At 39.1% G+C, this 20,390-nt stretch overlaps 2 protein-coding genes across 2 annotated transcripts; both read right to left on the reverse strand.

The window, feature by feature from the left end:
- Positions 1–2,015: 2,015 nt before the first annotated feature.
- tgm5l (transglutaminase 5, like) lies at positions 2,016–8,681 on the reverse strand. The gene is made up of 14 exons (XM_033626188.2): positions 8,545–8,681; positions 8,211–8,393; positions 7,887–8,120; positions 7,461–7,579; positions 6,904–7,032; positions 5,924–6,101; positions 5,555–5,690; positions 5,351–5,454; positions 5,015–5,254; positions 4,856–4,918; positions 4,553–4,762; positions 4,312–4,469; positions 2,964–3,100; positions 2,016–2,518 (listed from the first exon to the last, which is right to left on the reverse strand). The coding sequence occupies exons 1-14, from the start codon at positions 8,549–8,551 to the stop codon at positions 2,365–2,367; spliced, it is 2,052 nt and encodes a 683-aa protein (XP_033482079.1). The 5' UTR covers positions 8,552–8,681; the 3' UTR covers positions 2,016–2,364.
- A 5,161-nt stretch (positions 8,682–13,842) lies between these two features.
- On the reverse strand, positions 13,843–18,133 carry pxmp4 (peroxisomal membrane protein 4). Its single transcript, XM_033625988.2, has 4 exons — positions 17,962–18,133; positions 17,616–17,678; positions 14,763–14,961; positions 13,843–14,621 (listed from the first exon to the last, which is right to left on the reverse strand). Exons 1-4 carry the CDS (start codon positions 18,072–18,074, stop codon positions 14,358–14,360), a joined length of 639 nt encoding a protein of 212 aa, XP_033481879.1. The 5' UTR covers positions 18,075–18,133; the 3' UTR covers positions 13,843–14,357.
- Positions 18,134–20,390: the final 2,257 nt, after the last annotated feature.

Consider the following 20,390-nt stretch of genomic DNA (forward strand, 5'->3'; position numbering starts at 1 on the left):
CAGCATCATCCCTGTGTCCTGTGGTTCCCACTTTCTTATATCCATTATTTCAGTCCGATAGTAGCTTGCTCTCACTGTGAAAAATGCGCCGTCTTGCTCACCTGTGACCACGCTTTCTCTTTACATCCTGACAACAAATCAAACGAGTAGGTCAGAGGTCAACCACCAGACCAATGAGCATACGTCCCCAGATGTGACGCAAATATAACCAATAAATGTATCTTTTTGTTTGTTTGGTTGTTGTTTATTCCATTTACCAAAGATGATTTCAATATGATAAGTTTAAAGTAATTAATAAAAATACAAATGTAAGCATAAAGTTTGGCCTTGTGAGTGGAGGGGCTGCACAGTTATACATGAGAGCTGAAACAAATTGCAATGAAGGTTGACCAAATAATAGAGACCGTAGGAATGGAGATTAGAAAACAACAACAAAAACAAACAAAAACACATCAGTTAATTTAACATCCGAGGTTTAATAAAAAAAAAAAATTGTAATATTCTAAAAAAAAAAATTGGGTTACTTTTTTTGTTGCTCAAAACACCAAGGCAGCTCAACATTGAGTTAGATTCAATTAAAAACAGATGGAAAGAGGGTTGTGAGCCTAGAGATTTCTGTTTATGAGAAAATAATTTTCACAGATAGTTAACAACATAGTTCAAACATTTGTTGCTGCGTTGAATCGACGCCGTAGTTACGGTGTAGGCTCCATGTTGACGCTGTAGCCTGACATGCACCACCTCTGAAATGTAACTACACATCTCGGCCACGCAGACCTCCTCCTGTCTATTTTTGTAAACCAAAAGCTTTTATTTACTTTCATTTCACAGATAAGAAAAAATAGCATTTTAAGTCTTGTGTGTGATTTATCCTGGCTTCATATGAGCAGAGGAAATCTCTGCTAGGCTAATTTACACAATGTAAAATGCCATAGCCTTGTGCTAAAAACATTAGCATGTTGTATTTGTGGGGAAAATGTGTCCAGATAAAGACAAGTGCTTTGTCTGTGAAAGTTGCGAGTTATAGTGAAGCTGGTTTGTGTACTTGTGTTTGAAATTGTCTCTATTAAGCCATGTTTAATGTGTGTTTTGAATCAACTTAACTTTACAGAACTTCACAGAAACCCCACCATCAACTAGTGTTTTGGAAGTGTAACTGCAGAGTGACACAGACAACACCACCACGCAAGTGTAAATGCTCACGACAGCGTAGACGACATGCATAGGGTCTGCTGCAAAACTATAAATCCCACTTAACTCACACATACATACAGAAGTGAACTGAGGACTGAGGACAGGATACTTATAAGAAAACAAAGTGGTAAATCCCAGAGGTCTGACGATGAAAGTCCCTTTTTTGTAAGAGGTATCAGTGAAATAGATTATTATTAAAGTCACATTTTGTACTGATTTTGGATCTGACTGTGTTAAACGAAACTTGAATTTTAAGAGAGAGAGCAAATGGGTGTGTGTTTTAGTATGGGGGAGGAGTATGTTGTGTTGGTGTATGTAAATATAAACATTTGTTGTGTCACGTCTGTAACAACATCTGGACACTTAAAAAAGCAACAGAAAAAGATCACACAAAAAAAAAATGACAATCAACTTCCCAAAAATGTTTTTTGTGTGTTTTGTTTTTCTTTCGGTGGCATAACTAAAAACAGTAAGGCAGAAGACAAAGGAGCTGTGAGGAGGGTGTGGCTGAGTATGAGCATGGCGAGGCGCACGTGCGTAGCTGCTCTCTAATCAGCTAAAAACAAACTGTTCCAACTTTTGCCCTGTCCCAACCAACCCCTCTCTCTTCCCTACATACTCCGATTGAATTCACATTTGTGTGTACATGTGTGTGTGTGTATATGCACGTGTTTGTGTATTGTCATGTGTTGCATTATTTTATACTTTGTTTGGGAAAATAAGATAACATGTCAATGGTGAGTCTGGTTTGGTGGCCAGGGGGCGTTGTGCATGATCCCTCAATGTATCTCAATATTTTTTCAAGTAATAAACAGTAGATATTAACATTTTTTATCAATATTTATTTTTCGATCAAAGGAAAATGCACAATAATCAAAGTAAAATATTTGTAAAAAAGCGTAGATTTTAATAGCTGAAGCACAAACAGCAAAATAAATCTCAATAAATAAATAAATATCATTTACATTCACATTTATACCATACAAAGCAATAGAAAAACAGTTATCAAAGTGTTTCCCCTGCGATGAATGCTGCCACCTGGTTGCCACCTTCTGGCTTCAGTTGGGTGAGTTTTTAGTTTTTACAACATAAATAAAGAAGCGAAACAATGCTGAGCAGTATTGTGCCTAAATGTGACACCTGAGCGAAATAAAAACCCAAAAAAGGGCCCTAAGCACTGTTGACAGAGACCATCTTGAAGCCTCTGATGGTGGAGTTCATGTTGGAGAGCGCCAGGCTGGCCTGCAGCATCTTTGTTCCCACCTTGGCGGGGGTGAAAGTGATGCGTTGCTCTGCTTTTCCTCCTGGACGCAGTGACAGCATCCTGCAGAGAAGACATAAAAGAGTTCATAAAATGTTGACGTGCTACTTCTATGCATTGACCATGAATGCCTGACACTGGCCCTTGTTTGTTTGTGACAGTTGAGCTTTAATTATAACCCTGTAAATGTCTTAATTACTTCAATAACTCTGTCTGTAAATATTTATCAGCTCTGCATGCACGCAGCAGTGGAACATTTTGTCTATAATTCCAGCCACGCCTGCCTAAACACAAACATAAGCAGAACAATACAAGTGTAACAAGACTACATTCCTTCTGCAGAGACACACTGTGCTGTCGTGCACTGTCACACACACTGACACTCCTATATTTGCGCATTCCACAGCTTGTTCGTTTTAAAGTTATTCATGATGTTCATAAATCACTGAGGTCATTAAACAGTCAGCACACACATGAGAAAGATGAAGACAAGAAGTTTGATTCATACCTGTAGTGAGCCTTTCTCTGGATCAGCCCGGCCCCGGCTACAGTCAGTACTCCGCTCACAGGGTGAGAAAATGGGTTGGTGAAGGTCACTGTGGCGGTCTGCTCTTTGTTGGGCACAATGGAGTCTTCATCTGCAATCTGAGGGAGACACTTGTGTCAGCGAACTCTGGTTTAATTACCCCTTAAATAGCTTTAAAGTGAGTCAGTGTTAATATATTCCGTATGATTCCACAGCTCCTCACTGAGGGGAGACACTACAGGTGAAAAAAGAGTTTTCATGCACTGGACATTTGGGGCAATTGTGCCTCTGTAACATGTCTCCTTTCAGGCCAGTGGAAAGAAAATGCCTAAAGCACACATTAATGTTTATTTTAGTTCAGATTTACTCTGGAAATTGATATTTTAACATAAAATTTCAGAAAACCAACTGCGAAACTTTGATGGTGATATTTGTTGGTTGAATTTTTTACCCTGTTTACCTGTAGTGTCGAATTTATCTAAAACTGTGTGAAATTTTACACTGCATACATTTTATTTATATTTTAATTTTGCAGAGGGGTTTGTTCATATATCACTCATAGCCTGATTTATGTTATATTTTATTCTTAAAAACATGGCGAAATTATTATTTTTTATTTTTATTTTATTATTTATTTTATTTTATTTTTATTTTATTTAACTTTATTTTATTTTTATTTTATTTTATCTAGTTGCTGCAGACAGTATTTTCTGATTTGACAAAAAAAAAAGATGTCCAGAATTCTCTCTGTAAAAACATCTATATAATGAAACACCTATATTCTGAAGATTTTTACAGAAAGGCTTGCTCATATATCATTCATAGTCTGATTTATTATTATCATTTTATTTTTTAATGGCTGCTGCTGCCAGTTTTCTTATTTGTGGAGTGATTAAAAAAGGATATCCAAAATTCTCTCTGTAAAAACATCTGACTCTTAATGTGTCAACAATATAAAACAATAACTTTGAACCTGGCTTTATCCTATGATCCGATTTCTGCTCTGGTATGTATGCAAAAATGTGCATATCTAATTAGATGATGCCCTGTTTGTATTTTTTAATTTCTTGTGATACAAAAAATAATTGTCTTAATGTAGAAATCAACTGGGGTCTCATTTATAAACATTGCATGCGCACAAAACACAGCCTAAAAGAGGTGTGCGCTACTTCCTATTGAAAAGTTGTGATCTATAAAAACAGACTTGGGAGAAACTTTGACCAGTGCTTATGAACATTTTGGAGACAAAAGATTGGGGGACACAGATGGGGAGGTGGAAGCCTGAAAGTCGGGTTTTTTGTAAAAAGACAAAATAAATTTCCTGAAGTACCTGTATGTTGAGCTCTGGGCTGGCGATATTGAACTCCTCTGAGTCCAGGACCCGCTCATGACTGCCCATGTCCTCCAGAACCACTGCCAGGTTGATCAGGTCGTCTCCCACCACATCCTCATACTTGGCTGGGAGGATTTGCTCGTTAAGAACTTTGCCTGAAGAGACAGAGACATTTAAACTACAACCGTCTTTCAGAGGTGAGGATTTGACTCTGTAGATGAGTGAAGACTGAACTTACCCTCCATGGGTGCCAGCTGTACGACACCGTGGGATTCCCAGAAGGTGTTTGAGGGGCTGTTGTTGTATTCTTTAGCCTGGGCGTTGAGATGCACCTTCATGATTTTGGCAATCTTCTGCTTGTTGAAGACTTTCACCGTGAAGCAGATGGGCACCCCGGCAACAGGAGCTTTATCCAGGGTCAGAGAGACCGACACCCCCTTGGATGAGCCTGCAAAATAAACACAAAGAAAGCCGGTGCATGAGATGATGTGTGTTTAAACAGATGACAAGTCAAATGAATGCACTGAGAATTCAAAATTACCTCTTGCTAACGTTGAGTCGTCTGACACTGTGGAGCTTCTTGATGAAAGTGTTGAAGTTGCGCCTGTATTTTAAAGATTGAAAGAAAAACGTGAGTATCTATGCCTCAGAGTGAACATCATGCCACCTCTCTAAGGAAGCACAAGACTGAATTTCTTACCTCTGATGTGTTTGTAGTCTCCTGTGATGTTCTGGTATCTGGGGAAGCCAACAGCTTTGGTGCAGATTAAGGATCCCACTTTCTCAGTGTCCTTGCTGTGGCTGACCACACGACCCTTGCTCATTATAAAATAGTGGATGTCGGCATTCACCTCGGCGTAGACAAAGGGAATGTCAAAAACTAGGTCGATACGGCGATCCTTGATTGCTTTGACCGGGGCTGGGCCGCAGCAGAACACTCCTAGGATTAAAATAAGAATAAAAGGAAGGTTACAGTGATGTTCAGACAAGTTCAGACACAATCAAAGAAGTAAGAAGTAAGGTGATTCTCACACACCTCCGCTCCTCTCCTGGGGGGTCGGGTCCAGGACCTGCCAGCCATCCATTCCACATCCCAGATCTCGGCGAGTCATCCAGCACTCCACCCACACGTGGAAGTTCCTGATGAGAGGAGACAAATGTCATGAATAGGCTTCACAAAACTAAATTAAATTTATTCAAGCTGGGGTCACTGCCACAAAAAAGTGAAGTCACCACTGACCATATGCTGTCTTTGCTGATGTTCAGCTTCTGCCCCGTCTCACTGTAGAACTCCTCGATCCTCAGGTTACTATTGGTGTCGTGAGCGGAGTTGAAGTTTGTGACGACGCGACAAGGAATGCCAAGAACTCTCATGACTGAAAGATGTCATTAAAAAAACAAGCAGACACAGGTGTTAAAAGACACTGATAGTCATCCCCGAACTTTTCGTCATGGAAAGAATTCTTTGGCATCCCACCAAGAGTGATAAGACATCAATCATAACATCATATTCTAACAGGTTTAGCATGAGTCACTGAAGACTGTACAAAAAGTACAGTGCTTGACGATATTTCTGTACATGATTTCAAAAGTTTGATGATATAATTACCTGTGCACATGACTGCTGCAAACACCCAACACTGTCCATACTTGACCGGACTGTACCCAGACTCAGCCCACTGCGTCAAGATCTCCCCACTCCCAGTCCACAGGGAGGGATTAACGCCTTGTTTGTAGTCACCTGCCCATTTCCCTTTCAGCACGCCGCGGTCGTCCTCGCTGTTGATCTGAACATAAAAGAGAAGATGAATGTCATTCTCCAACTTTGCACGTCAGTTCCCACACATCGTAAAGCGACCTGGGGCGTCTCACATCTTCCCAAGATGATTCTGATCTGCACAGTGGCAGTTTAACAGCTATTTCTGAAAGCCAGTTTTACGGCTTTAATTACAGCGTGCCTGCACGTTGCATTCAGTTTTCAGCACTTTTGCAGGGGGGGTATGTGTTTATCTGCAGAACACAGTATCCCAGTTCAAGCCGCAACATGTTTTTAATATGCAGAAGCAGCTGTTGGGTTCTCAAGAAAAAATTTGCGTGAGGTAGATAACAAAGACAGTGATTATCTTGAAGTGTTTATCTACAAGTGTTGATACCGCGCCAGAATAAATGTTAGCATTGTGCATCTTTGCAAACCAAAGATGTGTTACATTTGTGCATTTCAGTTGTAGCAGATATGTTGAAACTTCACATTTGTTTATGTTTTAATTGTCAGTTTTATGTTGTGGCAGCACTGTGGTTAATGTGTGGTTAGGTTTAGGCACAAAAACACTTGGCTGAGGTGAGAAAAAGGTCATGTTTGGGCTTAAAATACCCAGTTGTTGCAACAAACTGGGCTGGAAATGTCTCAAGGTGTCGTTAAAAAGGTAATTTTGTTGTTTGTTGGTCTCAAACAGTGGTCTGCTGCTGTCTGAGGGTGTCGCCTGCATGTATTAAATGTACAAATGTAACATATTCCAGGTTTGAAATGTACAATGCCAACATTTTATTCAGGCGACTGGGCTGGTTTATACTCAATATGTTTGCACTCACCATGGCAGACACGACCCTGCTGATGTAGACGGGGTTTTTTCGGTTCAGGTAGTCCCTTCGTTTGTTCTTTTTGTGCTGCGGGCTGACTTGCAGCAGATTCAGGCACTTCTCCAGAACACCAGGCTCAAACTTCACAGGTAGAGAGAACAAAGTTAGAGATTTAAATCAGGATTTGGTGACGCCTGGAGCACATTCTAATAATCACTTGCTTAACTTGCTGTTAAGTTACCAATACGTGAGATCAGGTTTGGCATTTGGGTTTGATAAAGGTTAAGATTTGGGCACATTTTGTCCCTGTTAATATTCGTCTGCACGTTGCCAAACTGTTTCCCACATTTACCGTTTACCCTCAGGTCTTTCTGTTTGTTTGAAGTGCTGTCTTTCAAAATCCAACGCTGCATTTGGGCACAAGCAATACTTTACAGTGAAATACAATCCAACACGACAGCACTACAATGACTACAAGAAAATCTAAGAACAGCTCCACCTTCGCTGTAAACAACCTGATGATTGTTTTCATTTGCAAAAACTGAGATCAACAGATATTGATTTCATACCTGATCAAAAGACCATGGTCTTGACACAACGTTCATCGCCGTCCCTATATACAGCAGCCCGGAGTCGTTCAGGATGTACTCTTCTCTCTGGTCCTCAAAGGGAATGTACACAGCATCCTCTGCAAGAAATAAACTTAGCTTTTATTTTTTCCTCTTATTTTGTGGCAGACATTTGCTGTGACAAATCTCAGCTCTCAGGTGTGATTCATAAGCCCGTCACACAATACATCATCACTGTAGTGTAGCGATCACAATCCCATAAAAGGAACTGATTTAAGGTGATGAATGAATGCAATACATCATAAATCCATTCAGCCCTAAAAACCTTACCTATATGTACATTTCTGCTTTGGTTTGCTGCAATATTATAAGCTATCACAACTTTCTGTGTCTGAAAAAAACATGTATGAACTCCATCAAACTCACCACGACACCAGGGGTTGCAGAGCAGGATGAATCTGCCGAACGCACAGGTCTTCTTGTTGTGCTGACTGAACACGCACACCTGAAATCTGTAGCAGCCCACTGAGGCTGTGACAGGAGAGGTGATGTATATGGAGGGGTTGTTGGGGTTCAGGCCATTTGGGTCAATATAGGCTCTCCAGTAGGAGGAAGAAACCTTCTTGGAGAAAGTTACCGGCAGGACCACATACAGGCGGCCTGAGGAGGGAGGAGAGAAATACACTTAGGCAAAGGGACTTACAATTGTGGCTCAGACTGGTTGCATACAAAAATCTAAATTATGACTACCTATCATCACTTTGATCCTCAGACAGTCCGTCTTGGGGTTGAAGGCTCGGCCCTCCAGTTGCAAACTGATTTTGAATGGGGCTCCTCTTCGCACCACCAGGGCTTTGGAGCTGCTGAAGCCATCTGTCCTGTGTCTCTCCAGGTTTTCAGATTTTTCCAGGTCGACATTTTCTATTTTCAAGTCTGCAAGAGAAGGAAAAAAAATGAAGAAACTGCTGCAGAAAATGCATTCAGATGACACTGAAAACAGAAAGCTCAAACAGTAGAGTTAAACAATAAAACAAATCGAGCAGAGGAACAAAAATGAGCTTGCATTTGTGAAGACAAATCTCACCTTCCATTTATTGGTGCCTCTTTGTCAGCGCTTTGCTTTCTGCCCCTGCTGTTACCCTCCACCCCTATATAAACCTTTGCCCAACCCTCTCAAAACATGTATCACATGGCAGCGTGAAAGTGAACAGTTCTTTTTTTTCAATTGTCACTAAGGCCCTCAGGTCATGTGTACCAAAACATACTCCTCGAAAAGAGACACGCCTCCTCAGGACAATGTTGCACTCGTACAGTGTCTGCGTAGAGCAATATGAGTAATCAGACTCACCCCGTTCAGCAGAAGAATGATTACGTTAGTTTGTTGGGCGTGAAATCTTGCCAGGCGCTGCAAAGTTTTGCAACACAGATGTGGGACAAAGGCAGAGTTACTATTTTAGTGAGCACAGGGGGACAACTATCCCTAACTTTGTGTGAGGCAGATTACAAAGATAGTTGTTGCAAAATTTAGTTAGAAGAGGTGATTCAGGTTGTTGTCGTTAGAAAGTTGGCAGCAAACCCTAATCACCTTTTCTGGCTAATACAGTAGTTATTCACACAGTACGAGTTTTGATGAGTTTTGCATCAAACCACATGTGTCTGTCCATCCTTTTAAGTTTGTGAGTGGTAGATTACAAAGAAAGCTGTTACAAAATTTAGTTAGAAGAGGCGATTCCGGTTGTTGTCGTTAGAAAGTTGGCAGCAAACCCTAATCACCTTTTCTGGCTAATACAGTAGTTATTCACACAGTACGAGTTTTGATGAGTTTTGCATCAAACCACATGTGTCTGTCCATCCTTTTAAGTTTGTGAGTGGTAGATTACAAAGAAAGCTGTTACAAAATTTAGTTAGAAGAGGTGATTCAGGTTGTTGTCGTTAGAAAATTGGCAGCAAACCCTAATCACCTTTTCTGGCTAATACAGTAGTTATTCACACAGTACGAGTTTTGATGAGTTTTGCATCAAACCACATGTGTCTGTCCATCCTTTTAAGTTTGTGAGTGGTAGATTACAAAGAAAGCTGTTACAAAATTTAGTTAGAAGACGTGATTCAGGTTGTTGTCGTCAGAGTCGGCCCTGACTAAATCAATAACGAATGCCAATTACGTCCTGGGTTTGCATTTGAGCTCAAGTGGGTAGCTAAGCCTAAATACCTTTTCTAGGTAACATCTATTTAAATAGCTCAAAACAACTCTTAGTGTATTTTTTCATATCATGTGGTGTTATGCCGTCATATGGCATGATGAGTTTTGCATCATGCCACATGTGTCTGTCCTTCCTTTTAATTTTGTGTGAGGTAGATTACAAAGAAAGCTGTTAGAAAATTTAGTTAGAAGAGGTGATTCAGGTTGTTGCTGTCAGAGTCTTCCCTGAATAAATGGATAAAGAGTGCCTTATAAGTCCTGGATTTTGTTTTGTCTTTAACTTAATATCCTTACTCTTCCCTGTTTTAGGTTACAAACCCTTGCTAGGTTACAAAGGCTCAATCCTAATACACCCTGGTTCTTCAACAGGTGGTCCATGACCCCTAGGGAGTCCTCAAAGCTCCTGCAGGGGGTCACCAAATTGTAGGATAATTTTTTTTCTTTTTAAAATTAAAATATCTGAAAATACACACAAATCCAACATATTTTGCCTTTTAGCAAAGTTTCCTCTCTTACCTGCCTAAAAACGCAAATACAGGTCAAAGCAGAAGGTAATATGGCCCTCTGCCTGGCATCCTCCACTTCATAATATATGTAGTAGGGAGTATCTGCTCCGTCTCTCTTAGGCTAAAGGGTCCTTTTAGTCAGGGTATATTGTGGAAACCTGGGAATAAATTCCTTACCAAGAAATGTATTCCCCAATGGAGCAGTATTGTTTTCTAACTAGTATTTGAGATATTGAAATAAACGAATAAAGCTACCTTTAAATGTACATGTAAGAGTGGGCGTGGCTGCTTTTCCACCAAGGAGTGATTTTGGTGCAAAACAAATGCTTGCAATCAATTCAGAGTCCAGAAAAAAACTTTCACCCCTCACAATCTGCCTAAGACAAAGGTTCACCAATTAAGTTTCGGGGAGCCCAACTCAACTTTCAGCAGCTGTCACAGATTTGCCTACAGGAGTTTGATTTAAATCTTTTGCGATGTGGTATTAGACACCTTTACAAACACACTGGTGAAGACATTTCTTGGTGTGGAATTTATTCCCAGATTGGCCAAATATCTGATAACATTCCCTGACTATTGACCTTAAAACCATTTAAGACGCCTGTAATACATCACTTGCTTCTACCACTTAGCCCTTATCTCTCCCTATCTGTTTTGCACATTCATATACGGGTAGAGTGTCCTGGTTCTTGTTGGGATAGAGGGGCAGGGTGATGTGTTGTTACAACTACATGGCCCTCCAAACGAAGGTTTTTCAGAGGCACACTCCAAACCAGGTGTTATGAGAAATTACCTACAAGATGGCTGCACAAGCAACAGAAGAAACCCACAAATGTATTTTCTTATTAATAAAGATTTTTTTTTTTAAAAAATATGATAACCATCATATTATCTTAGTTATGTTGTTTGAATGGTCCTTATCTTTATAACAACATAACAAAAAAAATGCTTGTAGGCTTGGTATGCTGATGTCCTGGTAGCTAACTAGCTAGCTAATGTTACTTTGTTACTTATGATTTGTGCATGACAGTCCTGCATTTTTGTATATTTCTTTCAGAGGACTGGTACATTGTCCAAATTTGTAAAATATTTTGGTCATTGCAGTGACCTCCGTTGTCTTGCTACAGAATGCAGCTACAAGCTAGCTTGCACTTTAGCCAGTATTCAAAAAAGCCTGTGCCTGGCATTGCAGCTGTGCAGTGTAGCGCTAACAGCCACTTTTTAAAACTTTGCTTCTGAGAAAATACTCTTGCAGGTAGGCAGCTGTCAGGGCGGTTTGCACACAGAGGTGTGAAAGTCCCTTGATATCAGTGCAGACTGGCAGGGGGTCAGCCCTATGTTCCCACAGCCCAATGTTCCCACATTTCTAAGAAATTTTTTTCACTGAAAATTAGGCCTTATGTTCCCACAGTCCTATGTTCCCACATTTCTAAGATTTTTCTCAAAACTAGGCCCTATGTTCCCACATTTCTAGGACATTTTCAAAATTAGGTCTTGTGTTCCTACATTTCCCTTCAATTTAAGCCCTATCCTTCCACAAGGTTTAGGGTTAGGGGGGATAATAGGTTGGGTGTAATTGGCTACCAAATCGGGAGAAAGGAGGATAAAATCTGATACAAATTTATGAAAAAGGAAATGTGGGAACATAGAGCTGTGGGAACATAGGGCTGTGGGAACTAGTGCTGCACAGTATATCGGTACTAAAATAGTACGGCTGCAGCCTTGGCATTGTTGCAAGGTTACAGTGTGTTCTTGCCCACAACAGAAGCCTATCAAGTGTTTCAGTTGACGTTCAGGCTTGCCTCAAAGATGACTGACAGGTTTGTACAGAACATTAGGTGAAAGGCAATTTGGAAAATAAACACTGACTTGAGGTCACGACAGTACGTCTCTAGCTCCATATATTCATCAATCACTGAATGTGATTGATAAATTTATTAAAGCCATTTAATAAATTTAAGACCAGTATGTGGGTATAGCTTATAAGCAATGTTTAAATCAGTTGGCACAATGAACAATTTTAGGGTTTTAAACCACTAGCTGCATGGCTCAATGAATGATAGTGTCAGTATGTCAGTTTGTCGGTCCACCACTGTGGTCCACACTGAAATATTACTACTGGATGGATTGCTATGAAATTTTGTATAACTACAATGACTACTAGCAGTTATATGCCTCTTTATACCAGTCAAGTTGCATGGATGCTTCAAACACATCTTCTCCCCAGCAGCACAGAGGACCTACACAATCAGCAGTTTCAAGATGGACACCCAACATTAATGTCACCAGTTCAGTATCTGACCAAATGTCTCCCTTTCTATTCCTGAGTTATGACAAGGAGTAATGACCAGAAAAGTGTTTTTGCAGAACATTATGATGTCACAGTGATACTGACCTTTGACCTGTTGGACATATGACATCATCACTTCATCATTTTATCCTATTACACATTTGTGTGAAATTCTGTAATAATTAGTGTATGAATTCTTGAGTTATGGCCAAAAACATGTCTTGTGAGGTCACAGTGACCTTTGACCACCAAATTCTCAACAGTTCATTGTTGAGTCAAAGTGGACATTTGTGCCAAATTTGAGGAGACTCCCTCAAGGTGTTTTTAAGATATCAGGTTCACCAGAATGAGAGGGATGCAAGGTCACAGTGGCCTTGACCTTTAACCACCAATTTCTAATCAGTTCATTGCTGAGTCTAAGTGGTTTATACCAGATCCTAAGAACTTTCTTAAAGGTGTTCTTGAGATATCACGTTCACGAGAATATCACGAGACAGATGAGGTCACACTGACCTTGACCTTTGACCAACGACCACCAAAATTTAATCAGTTTGTCCCTTGTTTGTATGGATGGATGGACACCAGCACAGAGGCATAACAATAATGGTTCCTTGAGCAATGGTTCCCAACTGGTTGAGCCACCTGGTCCACATTTCTCCTAAGTCATTCAAATAAAAAATAAATATGTTAGCGAATCACTTGCGGTCCATTCAGAATGGATCTGTGACCCACTTTTGGACTGCGACCCACCAGTTGGGAACCACTGCACTAGAGTATGAATCATAACTGACCGCCACTGGAAATTACAAATATTAAAACTATTAAAAGTAACTTAAGAAACATATGTAACTGACAAAAAAAGCTAAATTAGAGAGTAAAGTACAAAATTTATAAGGTTATATAATCATAGTTTAAACAATGACCCATGATTTTCTGCATTATTCTAATCAAGAATGATACCGCACTACTGTGGGCAATATGCCATATTTGACTAAAGCATTTGTAGTCAAGGTAACAAGATGCCGCTTAATTCCTTTTGGATTAACACCGAATTGCAAAAGTGATGATTAAGCCTTTGAAGAATGGAAAATTGAAGCAGGTGTGACTGAAACAGGATTTCTTTCGGTCCTCATTAAATTATACATAATTATGGCACACCTTTGCTTTTCACAAACGTAAAAATTGGAACATCAACAAGAAATTCAACATGCCCATCTGGTATTTCTTGTGCAGGAGCTGCAGGTAAGAACTCAATGTCTTAAAAAGAGATTCCAGCAGTGTGTCACGTTATTATGACTGAGTCGGTGCTTCATTACAACACAGAATACGTCATATTTCAGGCAGTCGTCATATGACCTGCAGAAAGACAGCTCTTGTAACAGCTGCTATTTTTAAAATATGTCTTTATTTTAGTTTTTATTGATTGTGTTCACACCAAATCACTTTATAATGATACTGCAAACACTGACATCAGTTTCTGTTCGCAACAGATAACAGAACTTGAGTCTTACCTGCATTAAACATCTTTTGTCTTTTATTCTGTGGCAGCTGTTTTTAGCGACACACTCCTGGAAATTAAAATCAGACAAAACTGTACAATCACCCAGAACATCAGCAGGAAAACAATCAGATTTTTTCAAATAATAATAACAGTATTTAAACACACTGGTGTACCTCTTTAGCTGGAAACTAGTGTGAGCTCACACACAAGAACATACACACGTCATTGAATCAAACATTGACCAACAAGACAAAATCCTTACGTACAAACTAAAATCAAACAATAATTTTACAAAGGCAACATTCAATATTATTCAGAATATTCATAATTATATTAAAAAAAAAAGAATGCAGGTCATGTACTGTAGTGAGCTGGTCCATTGTGAGAAAAACCGTCATGTCTAAGCAGTAGTCCTTGGTTTATTATAAACAAGGAAGTCCGTTATGTCATGCCACACGTTGCTGTCATGGTAGAGGTAGTTCATTGAGGACTGCAGTGAAGGCTGGAGGGTGTGAGGGTAATATTCAAACAGCCACAAGACAATGCCCCACACCAGCGTGGCGAAAAGGGGGAAAGGGTCGTGTTTAGGCTGTGGGATGAATCCTTTCTCTACGGCCAGCCGAGACAGGGCGAAGAGGATCCTGGACAGCAGGTACATGTTGATCTAGAGAGGAGCAAAGAGTTTTCATGAACTGAATATATTTACTTGAGTTTGTCTTGAGTTTATGATGACATGCTTGTTAATTTACAGATAGGATCAAGAAATGTGGCAACAATGAATTACTGGACTACAGGCGAATCGTACCTGGCTGTTGATGTTGTTGTTATCTCCAAACACTAACCAGCCTCCAACACAGGCCGCCAGAAAGGAGTGAGACTGCAAACTCTTTCCCTGGCACTTCTCCTGCAGGGCTTGCAGTCCTTTGTACGTGAACACAAAGCATGCCAGGTTGCGAGAGTGGGTGTACGTGGCCTTTAAAATGGCTCTGAGCTTGTCCTTCAGACTATCAGAGAAAAGAAAAATGTGTGCAGATTTAAGAGATGTACGGAGTAGCGATTACACTGTAGCATTCCTTGCTCTCTGGCACCACTAAAAAACCTCTCTCCCTCTCCCAACTCCAGCTCATCCAAAACTCTGCTGCCAGGATTTTGACTTGGGCTGGGAAACATGACCTCATCTCACCGATCCTGGCTTTCTTACACTGGCTACCTGGCCACCCTATATGAACAACAACAGTGCGAAAACTCAAATTTCTGATGTCATCAAGTATAAGGTCTGAAGCTTCTCCATAGACAATGGATTAGGAAAGTAGTTATAGATGACACTGAGAGCAGCCAGGGGAATGCTCTGAGTATGTTTGAGAGATAAGAACATTACAAAAGTATAAAGTTAATTTGGGTATAGAAAAGAAAACAAACATCCTGTGTGTCCACAAAATGAGGCTCCCATTCACTGTCTATGGAGCAGCAGACTTTATATTTAATGACATCACAAGTGTGAGACTTCTCTGGTTTCTGACTTCAAGAGAGAGCAGCTTTTGTTCACAAATATTGATTGAACTCTTCAGAGTAATGGAAATAACATATTGGAATTCTTAATTTAAGTGGTCTTCCCCTTTAAAAAGCCATAACAAGCCATGCCCCAGGTTATTATCAGATCTCTTATTGCCCTATGTTCCTTTCTGGACCCTGAGATCCTTGGATACGTTGTTCCTTTTCGTTCCAAGGTCCAGATTTATTCATAATGATGATAACGCCTTTGCAGTCAGGGCCCTTACACTTTTGAATGACCTGCCTCAGGATATCAGGGTTTCAAGCTCTGCCTCTTCTTTTAAATCACTTTAAAAACTGACTTTACCGAAATTGCTTTTCAGAAAGTCACTCACAGTATGCTTTTTGTTAGGGATGCACAATATTGGATTTTTTGCTGATATCCGATATGCCGATATACAACAACTTATTTGGGCGATAACCAATACTGACATTGTTACATCCACTTTTTTCCCACCTAATTTTAGTGATCATCAGGTCTCTTCTATAGTGGAATTAACATCATATTATGCATGCATACTTGTATCGTGATGGCCCACCAGCAGAGACATGAAACAGAATGCTTTCCAATGTATGTAACATTCATCCATTGTGCAAAAAAAGAAAAAGCATGCTGGCCGATTCTAATCTTTCATTTTAAAGCCAATATCTGCCTCTATCAATGACGTGCCGATTCAGTTGTGCATCCCCACTTCTTGTCATTTTAACTTGGTTCACTTAATTCTCTAAGTGTATTATATGTGCTCTGTATTTTAGGGATAGACCGATATGGATTTTTTAGGGCCGATGCCGATACCGATTTTTTTCCATCACCCTTAGCCGATGACCGATTATGGACTGCCGATTTTCTTGAGCCGATATTTGGGGCCGATACTGCTTTTGCTCCCTCAATTTACATAAAAAAAATAACACAATGATAACAAATATTACAGGTCTCAAGTTTAAAATAAGAAACATTTATTGAACAGTAAAAAATACTAAAACAAGATGGAAAGTTGAGGTAGAGCAGGTAGAATATTATTATTATTATTATACATTCAAATAAAAAACAGAGTTCAGTGCTCTTAAATCTTCCAGTAATGTCTTTATAAAATAAACAAATATTTAAGTTGAAGCATAAATAAAACAACTACTGTACACAGTAGGATTCGCTGCATGTGCGCTGCAGGGTCTTCCGGCAACACAGAGCTGCCCGTGGATGCCTGTCTGTAAATCATGCCAGGGAAAAATAAATTCGCGAACCCACGCGCGTATCGGCCGATGCCGATACAAGTAAAAAAAACCTCAAATATCGGCCCGATATATCAGCCGGCCGATGTATCGGTCTATCCTTACTGTATTTATTGTAAAGCTCTTTGTGAATGTCTTTTGACAGATGCTATATACTCATATATTTTCGGACTGCCCAAAAATACAGACATTCTGGAAAAACGTTCAAGTAGAAGTGGAGAGAATCCTAAACCTGGACATTCCCTTGGACCTTTGGATGTACTGCCTGATCACCTGTTCACCACATATAAGTGTTATATACTGCACATTTTCCTGCTTAACTCTCCTACGACTGTCACATGGTTACAAAAAGTCAAACAAATTTTCATGGTGGGAGTGCGTGACAGCTCAGCTACAACTTACACTCCCCACTTTCAAAAGGAGTTGGGTTTTTTAAATTATTATTTATATTTTGAGGTTAATTCTTTGTGGATTCATACAAGTATATTTGTATGTACATGTATGTATATGTTTAATATGTATGCATGTGAGTAATGCTTACACATGTGTATGGATGCATGTGTATATGTATGGATAGATGCGTATCATTACGTCCATGGAGGGTGTACACACGGGTTGCTATGATGAATCTTCATCCACATGTGCATTTATGTTAGGTAAAACACACTCTCAAGGAGAGTTTGTTCTTCAATATAAATGCTTGTTCATTGCCGTTGAGGGCAATAAAGTTTAAAAAAAAGAAAAGAAAGATGCTATATACATTAAGTTTATTATCATTATTGGCATAAGTAGTAGTGGTAGCAATATTGTTGTTGCTGTTGTTGTTGAATTGCAAGGTGCTGTTTCTTGTTTTGTTTTTCTATTTACAAATTCTTACCTGCCACTTCTGAATAAAAATGTCATTACCAGGGCATGTGGAGCTCTGATTTTGGCCCCATATCTGGAAAACAAACACACATTATAATGTCAGTGCTGTCTGGAAACACAATTGGCTATAAAAAAAAAAGTGTTTTTTTTCTCCAGTGCTTTAGCAGAGTAAATACAACCTGCTGCTACATCTAGTTGTTACCTAAAGTTAGCACTGCGGCTGCAGGCAGCTAAAGCTAACCACCACTGTAGCCCTACAGTTGTTAGGACCTGTTAGCTAACTAGTTCTGTGTAAGTTAAAGAAGTAAACTCTGGTAGCTAAGCTAGTTAGCTAATGTACTGACAGCTTCACTCACACGGCGCCGTTTCTGAATCCTTTCAGCACCGCCAACGCCGCTTTGTACTTCTGTTGCTGCAGCAGGTTATTGATGGTGTACAGAAGAGTTTTAATCAGATCAGGACCTGCCATGACTTTCAATCAGAACCGACCGGACATCAAATCAGGTTACACACATACGAGCCAGAGTGATGTGTCACAGCGAAAACCCACCGTGGTGCAACATTATAACTTAGGTTCCCATGTCAGGGAACTATGGTGTTTCTGACAGTAGTGGAAAATAAGAACATTTACTGAAGTACTGTATCTAAGAACTGTTTTAGGGTACTTTTAATTTGAGTATTTCCATTTTCTGCCACCTGATACTTCTACTCAGCAATTCAGAGGATTTTTTTATTTTTATTTTTTACTCCACTTCTACATTTATTTGATACTTTTAGTTACTAAATACTTTACAGATTAAGATTAATAATATAAAGTGTAATTAACAAACAAATTAGGGTATTAGTATGGATAAAGATAAGACTTCTTTGATCCCCAGGGGAAAATTCACAAGCAATGTTACAGTATATATAATAAAAAATAAGCCCCACATCTACAAGCTGCAATATTTTAGTAAAGTACACTGTAATGCATCCATAATTACAATTTGATAATACGATATAGGCCTACATTATTCTTAAAAGGGTCATTATGCACAATGAGCACCTTTACTTTTTGTACTTTAAGAACAGTTGATGTTAATACTTTGTGCTTTTTAGTTTTTCTACACTGTAGTTGTTCTGCTTTTACTTGGGGAAAAGATTAGAGTTCATTTCTAAAAGTAGATGTATTGGGTAATGTAGGCAAAGGGGAATGCATAACTATGTTGTTACTGTATTTGTTGTAGCGGTTTGTGCAGTAAGACCAGGCTTTGGTGAGTAACTTTGGTATTTGTATTAGTCATTGAGCTATTGTATAGCATATTGCATAATGTGAGAGTAAACTTGAAGATTCATTTTTTTTTAAATAGGAGCCAGAGATGCCACGAGCTAAATTAAGGGCGTACACACATACTGTATTCTGGCACATTCTCAAAGTCAACACCCTCACTGCAAGAAATACTACATTGAAACAGCACTTTATGAGCTTTAAACCATAAATCACCTTTCTTGATTTTCATAGTAGAACGCATCAGTAAGTACAATGACCACAGGCTGGAGAAATATTCACATGATTTACTTTGGTAAAATTAGTAATACCATAAAGTAGATGTCATGTTTTCAAATGTTATAGTATTGTTTTATAAGTATAATCAGCAAAATATACTTAAAATATGAAAAGCAGTAGCAGAATTTTTTCCATGGAAACTTTTTCAGAATTCTCAGATAATATTCTTCTTAATTCATTGAAGAAAAAAAAAAACAGGCTAGAATTTTTATTCTTAAATGAATGCATTACACTTCCATAACCTTATGTATATTTAGATAAAGTATTAAAACAAAATTAATAAATTATGGGTAGCATATTGTAAAGACAAGTGAAAAATGTTGCTGTAATAATAATCAACACTCCACAAGAGTCCTGCAGGAGCCCAGTGTTTAAATCATTTTATTACTGTTTTTTTTTTCCTCAATCAATCCAGTCCATTGTTACATGAAACCCATCCTCCAAATAAATAGTATTCAACCATTGACTTCCACTTATCAAAAAAGTTGGAGCTTCAAAAAACAGTGATTACACTATCAACATGATTTACAATGCAATCAGAACAACTAAAACACTAGTTTGCATATTTTCTATACATGAAACTGCTCCATGATCTGGAACACAGCAGTGATTAAACAGTGAAGTGGTTAATTCAACCAGTTTGGAGTGTCAAGGTGCTAGAATTATTAGCTGTTAAAATATTCAACAGTAAACATTTTAATCACAAACCTTTTTTTTTTTTTAAACAGTAATCTCTTCACGAGTCTGCACAGCTGTAGCTACACACATCTGTAGGTGTATGTGTGCGTTACTGCCGGTAAGGGGGAAAATGTGATATAATTTGAAACATGAGACACACTTAAGTAGAAAGTGAGCAGTAACTGGTATCGACTGAGGGTTATTACACCTGGCAGGTCAGTGAGGGAGACTTTAGGCCTTTTTTTTCTGGAGTACCAGCACTGACATTATGAAACAACACATGGTTCATACACAGCAAAATTTATGGGTAAAATCTGTGGATACATCCTTTTACATTTTTCTGGGAACTTAAAGATATACTATGCAGGATTTGATCCCTCTCAATCATCACTTATGCCCCACTAGAAGTGTGTGGCGGTGCGAGCGTGTTAACGAACAGTAACTGACAACCCTGCACAGTATACCTTTAAAGAGAACAAGATATTTCAATGATCTAGAGAACAGATTGAAATCATAGCACGTAATTTACACCATGCTTCCTACACACACACGACACAGCTT

Source organism: Epinephelus lanceolatus, chromosome 1 (genome assembly GCF_041903045.1).
Source record: "Epinephelus lanceolatus isolate andai-2023 chromosome 1, ASM4190304v1, whole genome shotgun sequence".
In the NCBI taxonomy this organism is placed as follows: domain Eukaryota; kingdom Metazoa; phylum Chordata; class Actinopteri; order Perciformes; family Serranidae; genus Epinephelus; species Epinephelus lanceolatus.

Bases quoted from the DNA above. Each gene is read 5' to 3' on its own strand.
- tgm5l (XM_033626188.2), bottom strand. The intron at 7,580-7,886 runs GTGAGTTTGATG...TATTTCTTGCAG, and splicing joins CTGCAACCCCTGGTGTCGTG to AGGATGCTGTGTACATTCCC. The intron at 5,455-5,554 runs GTCAGTGGTGAC...TCCTCTCATCAG, and splicing joins ATCAGCAAAGACAGCATATG to GAACTTCCACGTGTGGGTGG.
- pxmp4 (XM_033625988.2), bottom strand. From the start codon at position 18,074: ATGGCAGGTCCTGATCTGATTAAAACTCTTCTGTACACCATCAATAAC. The intron at 14,962-17,615 runs GTAAGAATTTGT...TTTCTCTGATAG, and splicing joins TTTTTATTCAGAAGTGGCAG to TCTGAAGGACAAGCTCAGAG. The intron at 14,622-14,762 runs GTACGATTCGCC...GCTCCTCTCTAG, and splicing joins ACAACAACATCAACAGCCAG to ATCAACATGTACCTGCTGTC.